At 44.7% G+C, this 20,380-nt stretch overlaps 1 protein-coding gene across 1 annotated transcript; it reads right to left on the reverse strand.

Moving 5' to 3' along the window:
- Positions 1-2,417: 2,417 nt before the first annotated feature.
- Positions 2,418-18,504, reverse strand: NAT10 (N-acetyltransferase 10). The gene is made up of 28 exons (XM_079309125.1): positions 18,321-18,504; positions 16,766-16,857; positions 16,229-16,400; positions 15,820-15,942; positions 15,433-15,494; positions 15,091-15,205; positions 13,709-13,816; positions 13,480-13,613; positions 13,046-13,139; positions 12,586-12,684; positions 11,918-12,054; positions 11,706-11,830; positions 11,282-11,432; positions 10,785-10,881; positions 9,284-9,400; positions 9,088-9,189; positions 8,917-8,991; positions 8,319-8,435; positions 8,032-8,165; positions 7,517-7,565; positions 6,979-7,072; positions 6,773-6,883; positions 6,334-6,506; positions 6,107-6,226; positions 5,408-5,506; positions 4,962-5,035; positions 3,752-3,835; positions 2,418-2,818 (listed from the first exon to the last, which is right to left on the reverse strand). The coding sequence occupies exons 1-28, from the start codon at positions 18,426-18,428 to the stop codon at positions 2,725-2,727; spliced, it is 3,060 nt and encodes a 1,019-aa protein (XP_079165251.1). The 5' UTR covers positions 18,429-18,504; the 3' UTR covers positions 2,418-2,724.
- Positions 18,505-20,380: the final 1,876 nt, after the last annotated feature.

Consider the following 20,380-nt stretch of genomic DNA (forward strand, 5'->3'; position numbering starts at 1 on the left):
CAATTCCAGTGAGGAATGTGCCCAGCTCATGGTGTGCACCTTGACATGGTCTATCCTCTTGTTTATTCCTTAGAGCCTGTTGGCCTGGATTTGGGAGGAGTCAAGTACCCTGGAACTGTGAGGTTTTTCCTGTTAGAAATCTGTGATGGGGATGTTTTCCCTGGCTGTCCCAAGGGAAGAAACAGTTTTGGAGTTGCAGCCACAGGATGCAGTGGGGATGCATTCCCTGAAAACCAGTTCAAGATTGTTCATCTGATTCTGCCCCTGACCAATGGCTTCCAGGGACCCTCCTGATGTCCTGGATATTCCCAGGAGAGGATATTCCAACAAATGCCTTTTGAGCCAGAATTCCAGACCCAGTAAGTCAGGCAGATTCTATCTTAATTGTCCTAGTGGAGGGGTGTGAGGGAGAAGAAAGAGGGGTAGGGGATGGTATTTGAGACATTCCTGACTGGAACTGGGGCTGAGTGGTCATTTCAGAGCTCTGAGGCCTCAAGTTCAGCCTTGAACAGCATCCCAGGGAATGCTGAGACATCCCATGCCTGTGGCACTCAGCAACACTGCCCTGATGAGCAGCAAAAAGAGGAGGGGGGGAAGTCCTGGTTTAATGTTAGAATGTTTCTGGAATGGTATTGGGATAGGTGCTGATCACACCATGGAATCACGGAGGGTTTGGCATAGAAGGGACCACAAAGATCATTTACAGGCTGTTGCCCGATTCCAGAGCAAAGAACATCCCAAAGTGCCTCCTGACCCTCATGGGCAGCAGGAATGTCTTCCACAGCTCCTGTTTAGGAATGGCCATGGCTGTTGGGAGCTCTGGCAGCAGTACCTGGAGACCAGGTGAGATCAGAAATGGGATCATTCCAGCTGCTGGAGGCGATTTTCCCTTTTCAAAATGCTCCTCTGATTTATGTCTTCACAAGAATTTTCTTGGGCACATTTCAGGGTAATTCCAACTATGAAACAGTTGAAAAACAGTGAACCTGGTCCATTTCTAGTAGTTCCAAACTTCTCCCACAGCACCATTCTAGAGGAAACTTGGTAACAGTATAAAGAAGTGCATGGCCCCAATTCCAGCTGGGAATGTCTCAGCTATCACCCTCCACCCCTCCTTCCTCCCTCTCACAACCCACCACAGGGACAGCTCAGATTGAATGATTGACTTACTGTGTTTGGAATTCCTTCTTTTAAAAGCAGCATTGGAATATCCAGAGATCCAGGAAGGTCCCTGATGTCACAGGTCAGGGCCAGAAGCCAGGTGAACAATCTTGAACTGTTTTTCGGGGGATGCATCCCCACTGCATCCTGTGGCTGCAACAACTCCAAAGCTGTTCCTTCCCCTTGGGACAGCCAGGGAAAACATCCCCATCATGGATTTCTGACAGGAAAAACCTCACAGTTCCAGGATACATGATTCCTCCCAAATGCAGGCCAGCACTCCAACAGGCTCCAAGGAATAAACAAGAAGACAGACCACCTTAGGGTGCACACCACTACTTTTAACAGTAGCAGCAAGAACAGGGAGAATTCACTTACCTTTATTTCCGTTCACTTTCTGGCCACAGCTCTTAAGAGCCTCACACTCCTTGTGTTCCATGTCTGCTCCTTTTCCAAGACCTCTGGAACCAGTCTGGGGGAGGCAGTGGCAGTGCTGTTGGGTGGTCCCAACCCCTCTGAGGTCTGCAGCTGCAGATGTCCCTGCTGAGGGATGTGTCACTGTCACCAACGTGGTGGCACACCACAGAGGCTTCCAAACCACAGGGAGGTACAGGCTGTGTTGTGCAAAACCTGGGTTTAATTACAATCAGCCTCCTAGAGAAGAAAAGCTGTCTTTACCTAGTAAGGAACTGTTTCCTTAGGATTTGCCAGGAAAAGGAGCTGTGAGATCTGCATGCTAATACAACACAGCCGTGCATCAGCTGCAGAAAGGTCTCTGTTCCAAACCCCCACAGCAAAAAGCCAGTAGAATATCAAGGTAATGCACCAGGGCATTCAGGATTAGGATTGGGACACTCTATGGCAAAGGTTTGTCCTGGGCTTGAAGCCTCTGGAGTCTCACAGGCAGCAGACCAGAGTCACAGCAAGGCCCAGCTCCAGACTGGCACACAGTTTTTGCCAAGCTGCTGGAATTTCAGTGTTTGGGTGCTCAGCTGGTCCCTGAGGTCAAAGAGAAGACCACACAACCAGGTTTTGGTACAACAGTGCTGATTTCTAGCAACCTGAAGACAAAACATTCCACCAAAGCCAAGGGGCAGCTCTAGCACAGCAGGAGACAGAGCAAGTGTGCAGTGATCAGCCAACCCCACATACAAAGTGCAAAAAAGCCCCCTCAAGCTCCAAAGGACCATCAGAACCAGAAGCTGCAGAGATCAAGGTGTGCTGCAGTGCTAAAGCAGAGTCACATTTCTGTCCTCTGGTGTCCAAACTCTTGTTTAATAAACCACAGAACCATTAAGTTTACAGGAAGTTTACAGACTGATCTTGGAATGGGAACACTGTAGCTGCTCAAGCACCTTCATAACATTCCAGTGCACTCCAGTTCCTCACTCACACTTCATATAAAATCTTCACACACTGCTCTTCCCACAATACAAACACTTGAAAAATGCCTCTGAGGACTTTTCTTCTGTCCAAAATAAGTCTCTTGCTTTAGAGGAGAACAGGACTTCTTAAGCACAGACCGAGCACTTGTTCATTCAAGTTCATTGATTGGTTTTTAAGTCATTTCTTCCTCTTCTGCTTTAGATCTTTAGTCTTCTTAAATTTCTTCAGTTGCTTGGGTCCTCGTGCTGTTTCTAGTTTCCTTTTCTTCTCACTGGAAAATGGGAACAAAACATCTGTTAAAAGAACACTAGATTGCCATCCAACAGGGATGTTTTTGCTGCAAAATAGGAGTGAAGGAGAAAATTTGAACTTGGTGATTGAAAAAGCACAAAGAGCCTGACTTAGATTTTATGTGTCCTGAGATTCTCTAACCCAGAAGATTTGATTTTTAGCTCTTGTCTTTGCTTTTCAAAACTTTATCTGTCCTAAATGGGGCATGCGGAATTTAGAGTACCTAAAAGAGAAGCTACCACTGATTGTTTCAAACATTCAATTTTATCCCTGCACTGGATTCTGACTCAAGCAAACACAACAGAATTCCAAGCTCTGATCTTTATAAGCAACTGCTACGACTCTGTCCTTCTTGAAAGGCTTTTGGAAACTTACAGCTTCCAGTATTCATGGAAAGGGTAGAATAGAGATCCCCAAAGAAAAATATGGGAAGATTACATGCTGGACAAGACAGAAGAAAGAAGATGGATGAAAATTAAGGAATTGCAGAAACACAGACATTTTCCAGGCTCACATTTAAAAGAATTCTTGTTCCCTGAATTTCCATTTTCTCCAATGGCACCTCCAGGGGCTCCCACCCAGTGTTAGATCCCAAAGCAAAGGGGGCAGTCAGGTGGAATGAGTGACCCAAGGGAGCTGTGTGAGATCAGGATCAGATGATCAGCAATAAAGTCAGAGTTAAACAAGTTACTGAAGAGAGGACTATCCTCAGAGCTACACAGAAACATTGGGTAGTAGAGCTCCCAGCTGCTCACACCCCAGTTCCCCCAGGGAAAACCGAGGCTCTGTCCAGGACACTGAGTTCACTTAACTTACATTTAACCCTTAGGCACCCATCACTCTTTTGGAAAACATTTTAACAAAGCCAGCAGGAAAGCCAGAGAGATCTCTGGAATATTTCCACTTCCCTTACCTTTTCAAGCTGACAATGGAAGTGTTCTGTCCTGCTTTGCTCAGCACCTCGTTCCACTCCTCGTCATCCCCCCGGATAATGTACCTAAGTGAGAAAGGAGGAGGGAAAGTCAAGTCAAATTGTCAAGCACAAAGGAAAAAAAAAAAAACATGAAAGTAAGGTGCTTCCACTGTTAGGCACATGATACTTTGCAAACAAAGCCACCCAACCAAATCAGATTTGGGAAACACACACAAAGTCAGGCTGGCAAAGCTGGCATGGGATAAATCAGTCTGGGAAAAAGTGAAGAGTTGCAGCTTGCTTTTGAAAAGAGGAAAAAAAACAATTGCTACTCAAATAAGCTCATGCCCTTGTCTGGGTGTTCAAGCATCCTGGAAATTACACCCAGATTTAAAGAGGCAAAGCAATTTTGTAACAAAATGGAGTGACTGCTCTCCATCTCAAGTTCTTGGAGATCTGTAATTACAAACCTGTAATTTTTAAGGCTTTGTCCACAAAACTGAACAATGTTGAACAAAGCCTCATAAATTTTCCATAACCTGCACTGAAAAGTATTCAAAATAGATTTTTCTCTCTTTGTCCTCATGGAGGAGAAAAAGAATCTATTTCTGGCTGAGGGAAAAAAAAAAAAAAGAAAAAGAAAAAAAAGGAAACATGGTCCAAAATTACAAAAATATTTGTAGGACTATCAATGATACAAAATGAAATTAATTTTAAAACATTCTGGGTGTATTATTTTCCTTATGTGACTGACTTGCAAGTCACATCAAATCGCATCATGCTTGTCCTTTCTTCAAATATGACAACCAGATTCAAGGAAGCTTTTATTCCTTTTGCCAAATTTAACAGAGATCAATTTAGAGCCAAGACAGACAACTTTCCTGAGACATCAGCACAGTGAACAGTGTTTATAAGACAAAAAGTGGGAGGGGAGAGAGAAGAGAGAGAATCAGTGGCATCTGTAACTACTGTTGGTCCAGAAAGACAGAAGTGTGCTGACATTTGAGTAAAAGGTCTGGTTGGTTGCTCTTTTTGTGCTGATTTGGTTTATTTTTTTTAATGTTTTACCCACTGCTGACAACACACAACTAGTTTGGATTTTTTTGCTCTGCTTTTTTTTTACTGCACCTACAGCCTTGTGCACAAATCCCAGCAAGACCCAGCATTCCACACAGGAACAACCAGATTTGAGACCTAGATGAATTCTTACTGTGTAAGGTCCATTTCCTTCAGCTTCATCACTTCTTGATTGTGCTTTTCTTGGAATTCCTTTGCAGCCTCTTCCTGCAACAGGACAGCACAAGGTGCATTAGGTCCTGAGGGCAACAATGACTTTGTAATGGGAGGAAAATGCCTTTTCCCACAGGTAAATCCCCTGAAACAAATACCAGCTGGACCTGAATAGCTTTTCTCTTTTATCTAATTGTATTTTTACATTATTTGTCCACACAAACTTGTAATTTTCTGTGAAAACCCCATATTGCAGCTTAGAGTACAACTCCAGGTGCACATAATGCAAACCTGTCAGGTTTTAACTCTCTTACAGTGCCAGATGTGGTGTGGAAACCTTTCCATCCAAGAAATTTTAATGTTTCTGCCCTCAAGGGAACTCCCTGAAGTGTTTACCTACGAATCAGGAATAAAGTTTGTAATTACCAAATCGTCATTTAAAGATTTCAGCGTTGGCTCCATCACAACATCCTTTGTTGCTGCCATCTGCTCCTCCACAGCTTTTTCCTGGACTGTGTTGAACAGCTAAAAATGAAATAACCCAGAACATGTAAGACTTGGCTTTTAAATACCATTTATCACCTCTAGAACGAACTTGTAATGCCAGACTTCAGAAGCTTTGTTCTCCTGAACCTTAGAGAGAAAGAAAACCAGGAACCAGGTCCAAAATTTTCCAATTATTTCACTGGGTTTTGAGTCTACTTTTAGATAACACTGGAAAATAATTTTATTTTTTTCTAAGGAAAGCTGAGATGCCACCAATGTTCTGAACAATGGCTCAGGCAACAAGAATTGTCTGCTCAGCATTCTGGTCAGGGCACTTCAATGTGGAAAACCAGAAGATAAGCATTCTTATCTGGAAAATCACTACAGAGAGTCATGAAGTGGTTTGGGTTGGAAGGGACCTTAAAGCTCATCCAGTTCCAAACCCCCTGCCATAAGCATTAAATCACTACCACACATTTTCCAGCTGGGATTTTCCCCACCTTGCCAAGAAGTTTATGGCCAGTATTTGGGGATGTGTTAAGGATGCCCAGCTCTGCTCCAGCTCTCTGTTAATCTGTATTTTCTGTTAATACTGGAATGATGGTGCCATGTGACCAAACCTTGTCCTGCTGCTCCCACCTGCACTACTTTGCGGATGATTCTGTTAAAGAGTCCCATCAATTGACTGCTGGGCAGCTCCAGCTCCTTTTCCAGCTGGTCCAGAGATTTATGCTGCAGGCCAATCCCCAGGAAAAGGGCCTGAGGAGAAGACAGGGATTTCAGTCACAGAGCAAACACAGACACACATTCCCCATTGCACTCCCAGGGTGTTCCCCAAATCCTGGCTCCTCCCTGTCCATACACACCGACTGTGCAGCAGAGAGGGAGATGTCTCCCATCTGGCTGAGGAAGAACATCCTGGCAATGGTGGGGACCATGTCCATGATGAGGTGATAGTCCACCATGTTGCGGGAGTACATCTCCAGCCTCTTCAGGTCGTAGGGGATGAACACTGACTCCAGCTCAGCACGGCTGATGGCTGGTGGGGACAGGAAAAAGACAGCAAGGTCTGGAATGTGAGCTACCCAGGATCTCACTGGTTAGCATTTATTCAGGTATCTAATGCTTTTCCTTTGCCTTTAACAATTCACATTGGTTTTGCTGTAACATAGGTTTGCTCCCTTGCTGCAGCAGAAAAACCCTCTGACCAATACAAACACTGAAACCCCACAAGACACAGGTAACAAGTTCTCCTCCACCCATGCTCTGTCATGCACTTATAGCTATCCCAGTGAGGGCACTCACCAGCTTGGGGCTGCTGTTTGATATTTTTGTTCTGTAGAATGTTCAGTGCCAAGGAGGGAGAGAAGGTGCTGAACTGGTAGGAAAGCAGGGAAAGGAAGCGCCTCCTAAAATCTACAGGGCAAGAAGACAGACAAATTACCCCACTGGACCTCTAGAATAATAAACAGCCCAGAGGGTTCTTACAGACTCAGCAGGATCAGAGTTACCTTTCCAGAAGGCAGTGAGCCAAGGCTCCTGCTCAGAGTCCTCTTCATTGAGCATCTTCAGCATGATGCAGGAATGCTCCCCCGTCAGGTCATTCTGACAAATAAGATACAATTCTGTGATTTCATGGTGGATTTCCCATCTCCCCCATGAACCTTCTGTACTCTGTGCTCAACTGAGGAAATACCTTCTAAATCAACAACAACAAATGCATCAACTGCTGCTGACCACCTCCACCTAATGGAAAACCTATGAACTTGGCAATTTGGTAAATCTCAGGTATTTTACCAACAGCCATGTTAAGAGCCCTCAGTAGCTCTAGATTTTTATGTGCAAACTACTTGGAGGCCCACAATCACAACCCTAAAACTCTACTCCTTAGCTACAGGCCCAAAGAACAAGAATTAACATAAACCAAGCCTTAAAAGTAGCCTCATCCAACCTTCCTGCCCCAAACCCCCTCTCACAGAATCTACTGGAATACATGCCCAGGGATTCCAGCAGGGCAGGATTTTCTCTCAGGAACAGTGTGGTACTTACAGGGGTCTGTCTCAGATACACTGGCACAAATCCAGCACGCTTCCAAAACCTGGGAAAAAGAGGGAACACACTGAGAATTATGGAGCTGTTGACCACACAGTAATAAATTGTGGTTAAATGCAATTTATCTGCTGTACAAGGACAGCTGGTGAGGACAAAGCACAAGTTTCTAAAACACTCCAACAATGAGTGCAAATGAGCACTGACAGAAAGCAGGAACAGCATCCACCTGACTGAGGGTCCAGTTCAGGGGAGTGAAAAATTACGACTGTGGTGTCAAAAATGCACAAACTTTCAAGGTGCTGTGAAAGGCATTTGCATCAGTCAGGAAAACAACCACCAGCTTTAAAGTCAGCAGCACCTCCAGTTTCTGCAGGTCACAGGGATTAGAATTTAACCACTCCCTACCTATCACAGGCTGTTCTTACTTCTACACCCTGAAAAAATGGGCAAGTAAAGCTCATTATTTGTTTAAGAAGGACAAGATGTAACTGGGAAATAGAAACATGTCCTACTTGAGCAATCGGGGTGTCAGGCCATAAGACACCCCAAGGTAGTCCAGGTGCTCAGCTTGTCTCTCACTCAGTTTGAGCAGCAAAGGAGGCAAATCTTTCCGAGGTGTCACAACCTCTTCTAACAAACCAACAGTCTGGAAAAGAAAGCAGGACTGGGTTAGCAGCAATCCCCACAGAAAGCTGCAAATTAAAGCTTTTCTTCCGTATGAAGATCAAATCTGAGTATTTCCTCCTTACAGAGTGGAGACTTACAGACCTTAGCAGAAAATAAAAAAAAATTAACATACCTCACTGCTCACAGTTGTGATTTCTTTTGGCTTTTGAACTGTTTCTTCTTCCAAACATGGGAATTTGCCTTCATAGTACATCTGCAGCAAAGTCAGAGCTCTGCTGCCATAGCCCATCTGTGAAGAAGCAACAACAAACTGTAAGCAAGAAAAAATGAAGTCTCTGATTTTTAATACAGGGCAACAATGTTCTCCCCTTAAAATCCCATTACCAATCAGCAGTGCAGAATCATTCAGTCACTGCAAAAATACTATTTTGGACACGTGGCAGCTCCAGGGAGAAGCAAAGTACAGAACCAGGGTGTAAGCATCAGCCCTAGTATTTCAGGACTGTGTAACAATTCTTGAGGCTTAGATCTGGCACTCAGGAAATGCCAAACTCTTGGTGATGTCACAGCAAATATCCCTGGATCTGGATTGTGTATGGCACCTTGCGATGCTCCCATGCTGCCTAGGAATGACAGGAGCACTGGTTTGGTGCCCTGAGCTTAAAATGCTAAAAACTGGAGGAACTGCAGTGTTTTCCCTGTTTCTGAGCTCTGCCTGGAGAGCCATTTCCATGGCACCACCACAGCTGGATCCCTCCCAGGTACTTTACCCCCTGGTAATCCGGGTGAACCGCGATGCGAACGACGCGCCCGCCAGAGAGGCCCCCAAAATCCGGATCCTGGAACTGCACAACGGACAAAAAGGACATTTAATGGATACAGCTGGGGACTCTGGAAACACAAAATACACCCTGGGTGCAGTGCACAGCCCAATCACCCACCTGCTCTGAAATGGTCCAGGGAATAAGATCACCAGAGGCCTTCTTTCCCCTGGAGAGGCTGTTCATGATGGACTGGCGGGAGATCTCTCCCTCCATGCACACCTGCCAGGAAAAACACAAAACCATGAACACACAAAATGTCTTCTCCTACTCAATTCTACCAGGATCAAAACTGACACTCAAGTCTTTCTCTTACCTGAACAACAGCCAGGACTTCTGGTAACGAATTCTGAGTGGGTGGAACAGGTGGCAAAAGGCAAAAGAGATGATGGGCAGGGGCATCAGAGAGCATCTGGAGGTCATTGGGGGAGTTCTAGAGGGGGAATACATCAGAAAGATGAAAAACTGTCCAGACAGTCACAGATACACTGAATTGGAAGGGACCTATCAGGACTGAGCCCAGCTCCTGGCCCTGCACAGGAAACCCCAAGAATACCACAAATGTGTCTGAGAGTGTTACCCAAATGGTTATTCCATGAGGATGATAACATATTAAAATGTTTCTAAAACATGGGAATTGTATACAATAGATTCAGGAGGTATTAAGAAAGGTTGGGTCTGGTAGGCCTGGGAAAGGGAACTAGGCCCTGGGAATGAATATTGAGCTTTGTCTGCACCTGCATAATCATCATATGATAAATAACAGGATTGTTAAATATAATGATTGTTTGGCAATTGAATATAATTATTGTTTAATCATAATAAGAATCATGGGAAACGATGTAATCATAACAAGAATCATGAGAAAGGATGTTTGGGGGTCCTGATGAAAACTGCAATACATGCTTGGATAAGATCAATGTATACAATAGAAGAATATGGGTTTAATAATTAATATATAGTTATGTAATGGAAAAGGTATAAAAACATGTCCATCTCAAATCCATGTTGGAGTCAGATTTGGGTTGGTATGCCTGATTCCCAGAGCTCTTCAATAAAAGCACCTGCATATAATCATCCCATTATTATGTGTTTCCACACTAACAAGGAGAGCTTCAAAGGCCAGTTGATTTCTAAACAATCCCTCTATTTTCCAAACTTACAGTGATTAAGAAATTTGGAACTCGTACAATGCTGAGGGATGGAGGAGCTCCCAGGCCAGCCTATGGCTGTCACACCCCCAGACAGCATATGCTTTCCCCAGGGGAAACCTTGTGCTCTAATATGTATGAACCTGAACTTCCTATTTTCATTAAGCTCCTTACTTCCTAAGTACTACATCCTAATTTTTTTTAAAGCCTCAGATTTTTAGAATTCAGTAGTTCAGCACTTCTGGACTTCCCCACTCACATTTACAGATCATCCCTGATCTTGAAACCTTGAAATGAATTATTCCTCTTTTTAGTCTCATAATGGTGCTGCTTTTGATGAACTTGAGGCCAACAGAACATGGTTAAGAGAACTGTAAATGAGGTTCAGCACTGATAAAATCCTGACAAGCCTGGAGGCTCATTAAGAGTTTTAGTCTCCGCCTTTTCTCAAGGCAAAAATATTCCAGACTATCTGGAAATCTAGTATGTACAGCCAGGATGGAGGCAGAGATCTCAGAGCAAGGAGAATACAGCTCTGTACACAAAAAGAAGCAAGAGAAGCTGTTCAGGAATCTCAATCAGGTTGTCATAACAAGCACTGTTGGCCCCAGAAAATTCCACACTGAAATTGAGAATGAAATTGGGTGGAAGAAGTCCAAGCCCTACCTTGTAGTGTGAGGCCACGTAGAGAGCCATTAGCCTCTGCAGGAAAACTTCTGATGCTCTGTGGTAACAAAAGAGTGTGTCTCTATTTACATAGTATCTAAACACTGGGATTAAGGAAAAAACTTCCTTGGAAACCAGGAAAAAGCTTCCTCTTGGTTTATATTCAATATCTGGGCCACAAACTGGCTTGTCCTCTTATCCCCAACAGCTTATTCTACAAGAATAAATGATGCTGGCCAGTGTTTGCAGCTTTCACACCCTTCATCTGTAAAGATAAACCTTTTATAGCTCCAACAAGGGCTTCCCTTCATGCAACCCTTCCCTAAGGCTGTCTCTGCAGCAAAACTGGGGTTTGATGATATCCTGGCAACATGCAACACCAGTGCCATGAGGGCTTAACTCCAGGAGTGAGGTCTTAGGGAAAGGATCATGTGCTGAGCTTTTCCCAGACACAGAACCAACCATGAACCAGACTGAGACACATTCAGCGAGGATACAGGTCACAGGTGTCTGGCAGAGGGCAGCCAGAGATGATCCTGGTGATGTTGAGGCAGTCCAAGCACAGGAGATCATTCAGCCACTTCTCCACAGGGTCCCCAGGGGCGTATCTGATGGACTCGTGCAGGGACACCTCGTGCAACGTGCGAGCTGCAAGGGGTGGCAAGGACATTCAGTGCTGGAAGCCACAGCCAGACAAGCATCCCACAGGATCCCTGTGCTCTCAAGGGCCCCCAGGTGAGAAAACTGTCAGTTGCTGATTTTGCACCTCTTAAAAGCCTTCCATCTGAAGCTTGTGAGGGAAAACCAGCAGAGTTCTGTCATTTCCCCACAGTTGCAAAGCACATGGATGCGTGGGACTGCTATGGGATCTGGCTGACAGCAGCCCCAGCCACAGGGACACACAGCCCAGAGGTGCTGTACCTGAGGTGAGCTTGGCAGTGGCTGTGGATTTGTTCTCTGCTGTCAGGGTCACCTGGCTCTGGGCACTCTGCTGGCGGAGCTGCTGGATGAGCTTCAGGGACAGCGACCGACCCGTGCCCTCGTATCTGGAACCAGGACACAGAGAGCCTGAGGCAAGGAACCATCCAGAGCTCTGGGGAAGCCCCAGCAAGGAGTGTTTGCTCCAGCCCTACCCATTGATGGTGGAAGCCATGAAGACCAGGTAAGGGCCCAGCAGGTTCTTCACCAGGGGCAGAGGAATGGCAGCAGCTTCGTCGATCACCACGAGCTCAGCCTGGCCCAGCTTCACAGAATCAGCAGGGTGGATGTACTGCAAACAAGAGGACACTGTCACTGCCAGCAGCAGCCTGCCTGCAATCAGGGAAACATCACAGTTCACAAAGCTGGAGCCCTGGAAAGCTCTTTGCTGTCCTTGTTCTCCTCAAACACCACGCCAGAGACTGAGATGTGCAAAGACAGAAAGTCAGGAGAAGGTTTATGCTGCCCTAACAAGAACTGGCTCACATGTCTTGTTTAGCACAATTCCATGAGAACTCATCTGCAGAGGTGAGGAAAATAAAGGAAATGTAATCACTGAAAGCTCTTCCTGCACTGCTTCTTTCACCTTCCTTCACTTTTGTTTTGGGAGAAACCCACGAGGGAGCTTTGTAATCTACAAGTTATTCCCTGAAAGAGAGAAGGTATTTTGAGGAAGTCACTCCCTAGAGATCTGCCTTAGAGCAAAACCCACCAGGAGAGTTACACATCACACAGAATGAACATGCTTAAAATCAAAACAACTTCAACACTGGCAAAAACAACAGCTAAGAACAAAAACTAGGAAGGCAAGAATGCAAATTACCTGGATGGTCTGCCTGTGCTCCTTGAACACATTCACTCTGACCACTGCCTTGTTGAACTCTGGATTTAAGGACTGAACAATCTCATAGTCCAGGTGCTCCTGGAAAATAACACTTGTAAACAACATAAAAAGCCAAGATCTAAGAAAAAAAAATAATTTATCATCATCAAAATAAGCTCAGACACTGTTATTTCACATTCTAATGCAAAATTCTTATAAAAGCTTCAAAGGCCTGAGAACTGGGAAATTATTTACTGATGTTAATACCTGCTTCACAAAGAAACTGATTTACCCTGCTTAAAAACAGAGAAAGAAAAATAACTCTACCATGATTCCTTTTTTGCAAAACATGGTAAAGAAGGCTGATAGTAAATATATGTAGCCCAAAGTGCAGATGGGGTGTAAAACATGCTGGGCAGAAATGCTTTGAAAGTATTGTGAAATAGTCTGCTCCCCTCACCTGATACTGCAGTGCATCAAAGCCTTTAAATATGAACTCAAAGAGAGTGTGAAGGTTGTCAGGGCTGGGAGACGTGACAAAGATATTGGAATAACTGCAGAGAAGAAAACAAAACAAGAGCTGAAAGATTTTTCTAACAGATTTTACCACATAAGTACTAAATAGGATGGGTTTTTAACAGGAGGGGTTGACTTGATCTGATAATCAAAACACAGCAGATTCCTATAGACACTTATCTCAATTTATGGGTGATTATTTTGAGTTTTAAGAAAAATTTGACCAAGAGTGTATGCAGCAATCAAAAGACAGAAGACTGAAAATGAAGGATTTATGATTGGAAATTACAAATACATTCAGATCCTGTCATCTTTTGGTTTTTTTTTAACTGAGGGATGCAGGTAAGGCCTGGGGGATTGGAGGGGGGGATCACTCACCCAAAAGCTACTGCTCCAGCAATGGCCAGCCCCAAAGCAGCAGATTTCCCTCGTCCCCTGGCTGCTGTTAATGCCACAGTGCTCCTCAGGGTCTTCTCAGAAATGGCTTCAATGAACTTTAGAACTGCTTTTGCCTGAGCATGAACAAACCCACAGAAAACTGTTTGAGTTTCTCTCACACCATGACCTACCAGACCCAAAGAAGCTCAGCTGTGGCCAGCACACCAACCTGATCCAGGGTTTTGCAGCCATCCACCAGCACTCCCACAGGCTGTGTGTCCTGCAGGCTCTCCTTCAGCTCCCTCAGCTCCAAGTCCTGGGGCCGCAGGCTCTCCTCCTGCAGGCACACAACAGGATGAGCCAAGGACATTTCTGCACAATTCTACCTTTGCAGTGTCTTCTGACACCTGTGGTCAGGCAGAGAAAGGCATTTGGAAGGAAAAGTTGCCACAAGAAGAATGTATTCCCCAAAAGCATGAGAATTTACATGGACAGATGTGTATTTAACCCTTAAATTTCCAGGCATCTTCAGAAGAATGGTCACAAAGAAGTTGCCCAATTCTGACTTCCCCAGGTTTGGAAGGGAAAAAAGGGAATGATTTTGCAGTATATAGTAATTACAACATGGCATTGCTAGGAAAAGCAGATTGTAGAAAGTGCTCTGAATAATTTAATTCATTTTTCAGTCTTTGGACATTCAAGACCTTTGTTACACCTGCCCCAAAAAGTGTCCACGCAGAGGAAAGAACTACTGCAGCACCAATACCAAAATAATATCAAGACTTTCAGAGCCAAACAATAAACTTGGACACAAACACAATTATTTTAGATGGGAATGAAGGCTGATTTTCCTGGTTGTCACTTAAAATTCCAAAGGCACCAACCTCTCCAGCCAACAGATAAGCATTTGTGCTGCTGTCAGTGCTGTTCTAAGGTTGTTTTATTTTTATTTTTTTTAAATCAGTGCCCTATCAAAACAGAACCTGTGTTGGTTATTTCTTAGGCCACACAGCACAGTTCAAATGCTTCAAGACTTCTCTTTAAAACTGGTCCCACTTTACTGCAGTCTACAACTGGAAGTGATAAAAGGATACATTTCTAACAGTGCAAATATGTGTTTGGATTATCCTCAGGGAATTTTTCCTGGAATGTGACACGTGTATCTCAGAAATTGAAACAACTGCCAGGGCTTCAGCTGTGTCCTGAGACTGCAATTACTTATTTCCAAAGTGCTCTCCTACCCTCCAACTGCCAAAAAAGTATTTTTATTGGTCTTGCCGCACATGTCCATCAACTTGAAATCCTTCCATGTAACCACAATCAAGCTCCACCTCACTGAGCTGAGCAGCACTACAGGAAAATTCATAAATATGGGCAAGCACAAAAAGAGATGGGACAGAAAATTGAAAAAAATAAACACAGTATAGAAAAACAGCTCTCCAAGCTTCACCCACATAATTTTAGCAGAACATTCTGCTTCCTTTCTGCAATGCCATCCTTTGATGCAAATTAGGGTGAAATAAAAAAATTCCCTCTTTTTAAGTCTTTAATACCCCATGGCCAACTCAGAGGGATTTCTGCCAGGGAAGAGGGTTGGGATCCCTCACTGACCTGGGACTGTGGGGGGACAGGAGTGATGTTGGCAGCATGGCTGGAGATGGGCAGGATGTTCAGCTGGTCATCAATCACTAGGCACGTCTTGCACGAGGCCAGGGACAGAATGAACCTGAGCAGGCAGAAAAAAGTCAGTATAAACACCAGCACCACTCCCTGGTGCTCTTCTAAACACAGAGCATTTACAGCTACTCACAGATGAGTTGCAAGTTCAGCTGCCAAAAAAGGCCTGCTCTGATGCAAACCTGTGGGATGTTTTCCTATCAGGAATACCCAATGTTGTTCCTAATGCTTTTCTTGGGCAGAGAGCCCAGACCCTCTGCACTCTGAGTCACTTACCTCTCATTGAACCTCCCCACCACATCCTGGTGAGCCTCTGTCCTGTACCGAGAGTGAACGTCCTGAAAGGAAAAGGAAAGAAAAGTTCAGTCTAGAGAAGGGGCACCAGTGACAGTGACATTTACAGGGTTGTGTGCCCTTCTTTACCATTCCTGTCTCTCCATTTCCAGCCACACCACATCCCAGGCATGACTGACTTTGTTGTGAAACACCTACATCTGCAGCATTTCTAAAATGCCTGAGTATAACAAATTCCATCACATATGAATGAAGGAGCAGGAAAGATGATGGAAAGAAGATAACAGCCCATAATAAATCTATAAATCCCCACTCAGTATCACCTCCAGGTAGCTGCTGGTAGAGAACAGGCCACTGTAATGCACATACCATGGTCATTGTATAAAGTTGCTTCAGGGAGTTCATAGTTCTCAGCAGAATCACCACAATTCCACCACCTTCCACTGTTTCCACAGTTCTGGCCAACAGGTTTGGAGTCAAGGCTTCAAAATCCTGGGGATTGAAAAGAACTTCAGAGTTGCCTAGAGTCCAGCAGTGCAGCTGGCTCCTACTGAAAGGCACACCAAGCCAAAAAACTTTATTCCTCAAAGTTTAATTCACACTTGAATTTGCACTGTCCTGTTACATCTCCTTCCAATGAGGCCACCTCACCCTCACACAGCTCGTGAGGGATAAGCAAGGCCACCAAAACTGAAGTGACAAAAGCAAACAAATCCTGTTCCTGCACCATTCCAACTGATTATTGTAATGCCACTTTGGGAGCCAAGTAATTCCTCACCTGAAGGACACACATCCCAAAGGTGTTCCCGAGGATCTTGTGGGTTTCGTTGTAGTAGCAGTAGCGGATGTTTGTGGCTGCTATGAACAGCTCAAAGGGATCATCATCCTTGATGTTCAAAGTTCCACTCTTGATCTTCTTCTGCAGCTGCCTCATCCTCTTCTTCCGGTGGCTGGGGAAAAAAGTCATACAGGAGATTTCTTGGGAAATGCTTTGAGAAAAGTGTGTTCAGGTTGATCCTAAAGTCAGAGCTCAGTCCTAAATATGACTGAGGTTACACAGCTGAGGAACCCAAGTTTTGAGGTTAAAGAGGTGAGGGGGAGTTTGGTCCAGGGCAGCAGAGTTAGAGCTACAGGAGAAAAGCCAGAGGTACTTTCTGCCAGTGTCAACTCTATTATAGAAGCCAAACTTCAGCCCTGGAAGAGGAGAATTCCCCCAGCTCCTTCAGGAACAAATTTGGCTTCCCTCACACCCAAATCCCTCAGCCTGCAGCACTGGCTCCCCAGAGAGCAGCAAGACACTCGGGGGTTCTCTCACCTGCTGAAGCCCAGCTCCTTCTTGTAGCACCACAGCACAGAGGGCCTGGCCTTCACCGTGGCCTTGGACAACATGTGGTGAAGGATAACGACCTGCCAGAGCACACAACACTCACAAACAGCTCTCAGGGGAACATCAAAAAGCAAAGTGTTTCTCTAAACTTAATTTTACAGCTGTGTTTCCACTGTGGAGAACAGAGGGATCCCATGGCATGAAGCAAAGCTGTGTCTGTGCCTTCTCCAGAGCTGCAGGGCACTGGATTTGACCTCCTGTTTCCTTAGTTCCCTTCTCTAGCAGAACTAGCACTGACAATTCCAGGATATCCACAGTTCCTAGTGTTTGTCTCTTATGGATAATCCATTCATATGGATTTTCCACAGAGTGTTTCAGTGAAAACACTGAACACAACCAGACCTGGGAGATGCCAGAACCCATCAGTAAATAATGCCAACATTTCTGTACTGCCATCTGAGTAACTATTTCTTTTCCAAGTTGGTGTTTTTATATATAATTAACTCATTTTATTTGCCCACAAACTGGAGGTAAATGAATTATCAGTTATACAGCAACTAGAGCAGAACAGCAGCAGAACAAGTGCAGTGATTGTTCCCCTCGGCTCAGCACTGAGGAGATCACACCTCAAATCCTGGGCTCAGTTTTGGGCCCCTCACTGCAAGAAAAACATTGAAGGACTGGAACATGTCCAGGGAAGGGAATGGAGCTGGGGAACGGGTTGGAGGCCCAGGAGCAGCTGAGGGAGCTGGGAAAGGGGCTCAGCCTGGAGAAAAGGGGGCTCAGAGGGGACCTTCTGTTTCTGTACAGCTCCCTGACAGGAAGGGACAGCTAGGTCAGGCTCTGCTCCCAGGAACAAGAGGAGAGGAAATGGCCTCAGGCTGTGCCAGGGGAGGTTGAGGTTGGATATAAAGCAAAATTTCTGCTCTGAGCAGGCTGCCAAGTCCCCATCCCTGTAGGGACTTAAAAGTCGCATAGATGTGGCACTTGGGGATGTGGGTGAGTGGCTGGTTTGCTGGACTCAGTGATCTGAGGAGGGCTGTTCCACACTGAACAATTCTGTGATTGTGAGATTTGACTTATCCTAAAACATCATGGGTTTGCCGTGCTGTTCTTCCCCTCCCCACTCGAAAAATACAAGGCCAGAGCCTCTGAAGAAAAATGAGTTTATCACTTAATTTCCCGCACACAACTTCAACGAGTAGGTTCGTCTGCGAGATGACTCAAAGCCCACATCACAGTTCACGGCAGAATCGAAGGGGAAAAACCTCCAACAGGACAGAAAATGAAATATCTTTTGCCTCAGTTTAAAAACCAAACGCACGAACCCCAGCCTGTCCTGAGTTTCACTTGATGTTCATGACCTTCCGAGACAGGAAATACCTAAGGGAGGTCTCGCACACTATTTCCAACCCCTGCAAATTCCCTCCGCCTCAGGCTCCACTGTTCTGCCTGGGGCAGAGAGAAGCGGGGACTGAAGGATTGCGGCAGGCCCGGGTGGGTCTCAGCACCCACAGCCCCGCACGCTCCGGGACGGCGGTACCTGGTCCTTGCCGCGGTCGCCCACCACCACGAACAGGCTGCGCTGCCGCTCGGCCACGCCGTTCTCGATAAGGACGCGGATGCGGTTGTCCACCTTGCGGCGCTGCATGGCTGCGGCTCCCGGAGCTCCTTCCCGGCCCCGCTCCCGCCGCACCACGTGGGAGCCACCTGGGGCCCGGCGCTGGCGCCGCGCAGCGTGGGAGGACCCCGGGCTGCCCGCGCCAGCCGCCTGCGCGGCGTGATACACAGAGATCGCTTTCTAAACATTTCTCTATAAACACACATTGCCCTGTAGATCGAACTCTCAAGCACAATAATTAAAAGTAGCTTTGCACAGGGGAAAGCGCTCCTGTGCTCTGTCGGTTCTCACGATCTCTCTGAGACACAGAGCAGCTCCTACCTACTTTTTTTTTCCCCTCTTTTCTTCCTTTTCTTTTTTTTCCCCTCTTTTCTTCCTTTTCTCTTTTTTCTTCCCCTTTCCTTTCCTTTCCTTTCCTTTCCTTTCCTTTCCTTTCCTTTCCTTTCCTTTCCTTTCCTTTCCTTTCCTTTCCTTTCCTTTCCTTTCCTTTCCTTTCCTTTCCTTTCCTTTCCTTTCCTTTCCTTTCCTTTCCTTTCCTTTCCTTTCCTTTCCTTTCCTTTCCTTCCATTTTATTTTTTAAAATGCTTTGTTCTAGCAAAATCCTGCCTGCGAGCCCCCCAGGCGTGTGTGCACAAAGAGCAGGCCTCTGATTTTATAAAGATAATTCCATTTCCATACCATACTCTGAGTCAGAGTGCCCTTTGCTCCTGGGGGGAGAGACAACAAAAACAAATATACACCAAAAAGGGCATTTGGAGCCAGTTTCCCCAAGGAAACAAGACTGCATAGAACAAACAGAACACATCCAGAAAACAACAAACCTTTAGGATTGTTACAGATGCTAAATGAACCCCCAGGAAATATTAGAAATCCTATTCCTCAGTAAGAGTAGGGAGCTTCTAACATTTCAGCTCAGCTTCTTAATAAATCCACCAGAGCTGTTTGAAAGTTTTCCATATAAAATCCCAAGCTGCACAACCATGGAGCAGCAACAAGAAGATGATTTATCAGCCTGACCTGAAATTCCAGTGAGGTTTCAGAAACATGGAATATTTATTCTCAAACTGACAGTAAAGCTATTCCTAACCTTTCAATACCAAAATTGAGCCAAGCTATTTGCATAGATATATTTATTCTTAGCTTTTAATACTGCCAGTTTTTCTTCAACTTGAACATTCAAACAATGAAGTATTTAAAACCAGGTGACAGTGTAGGAAAAATGTGTTTAATACCATTGGATGTATTTGGGGTTGTTGTAAAATATAACAAAAAATATGATAAAAATACTGAATTAATAATCATAAAAGCTGCAGAACAATTTCTTTAGGTGAACCCAGTTAAACCCAGTCACTGAGACAAAATCACCAATGCAACAGAAGTTTAGCAAGACAATCCCTTTAGGTATGAAATATTTGCTTCAAAGGGAAGGACATAAAACATTTAAATAGATTTATTTTTCAAGTGTTTACATAAGCAATGGACCAGTTTGTTTCCAACGCTGAGTTAAAGAACTGCAGACATATATACAGGTATGTTTAAGGCCATCAGAAAATTTAAATCTGACAACAAACTAAAAATTCTCAACACTTACGTGCTAGAAGCATTACTAAAATTAATTCTAAAACCCAAGAGCTTCAAAAGAGGAAATACATTTTTATTTAATAAAAGTCTAACGAATATTTCCTAAAATTTAGCTTGAGACCAAAATTCCAGGTGTCCTCTTGATCCGCTGTTAGGTATAAATGGGCCAGCAGAGTTGGAACTGAGCTGGTTACACCTTTCTGACTCCATCATGGGTATTAAAAAGACGGGAAAAGAATCTGGCTTTTAATACAACTGCAGCAAGAAAAAAAAAAAAAAAAAAAAAAAAAAAAAAAAAAAAAAAAAAAAAAAAAAAGAGCATAACCAAATGCCAAGTTAGGTTCTAGTTTTCCTAATGCAGTTCTCCTACATGCTGCTCCGAGTGGCTTTTAGGAAGCGGA

Source organism: Erithacus rubecula (assembly GCF_903797595.1).
Source record: "Erithacus rubecula genome assembly, chromosome: 6".
NCBI classification, from domain to species: Eukaryota; Metazoa; Chordata; class Aves; order Passeriformes; family Muscicapidae; genus Erithacus; species Erithacus rubecula.